Source organism: Penaeus monodon, chromosome 21 (genome assembly GCF_015228065.2).
Source record: "Penaeus monodon isolate SGIC_2016 chromosome 21, NSTDA_Pmon_1, whole genome shotgun sequence".
NCBI lineage: Eukaryota > Metazoa > Arthropoda > Malacostraca > Decapoda > Penaeidae > Penaeus > Penaeus monodon.
The window spans coordinates 21812295-21812718 of NC_051406.1; the positions used below are offsets into that span (position 1 = coordinate 21812295).

The 424-nt window shown below is 45.8% G+C and overlaps 1 protein-coding gene across 1 annotated transcript in view; it reads left to right on the forward strand.

Moving 5' to 3' along the window:
• LOC119586342 overlaps positions 1-292 on the forward strand; it is a 4456-nt gene extending 4164 nt beyond the window's left edge. The window contains exon 6 of the mRNA XM_037935055.1: positions 94-292. Coding sequence (XP_037790983.1) covers positions 94-265 — 172 coding nt within the window. The 3' untranslated portion in view covers positions 266-292. The remainder of the gene's footprint in view (positions 1-93) is intronic.
• The last annotated feature ends 132 nt before the right edge of the window (positions 293-424 follow it).

The following is a 424-nucleotide window of genomic DNA, read 5'->3' on the forward strand; positions in this document are numbered from 1 at the left end:
GCATAAACAGACCTACAAGACAACAGCGGAAAAAAGAGAGAAATTAGATAAATTAAAACAGCTGATTTTTTTTTCCTTCTTCTCTCTCCGCAGGAAAATCGACGTCCGAATCGATGGCCTCGGCTCACTCGACTACGTCATGTCTCCGCTCGCCGAAGCCGTCGCCAACCTCGTCCGCGACGACGTATCCAGACTACTGGAGACGAAGGTCAAGCAGGCGATCCAAGACGCTCTCAACGAAACGCCTTGGCCGATGTTCGAATGATTAATTAAAGGAGATTCATTAATCGAACGGAAATTTTGATACCTCCCCCCCCACCTCCCTTTATCTCCCTTATCGTGGGATGCTTATTTCTTTGTACTTTTTGTTATAGTTTTTACGTTGTTGCTTTCTGTCTCTTCCTCATTGAGAGTGTTTCTGGAC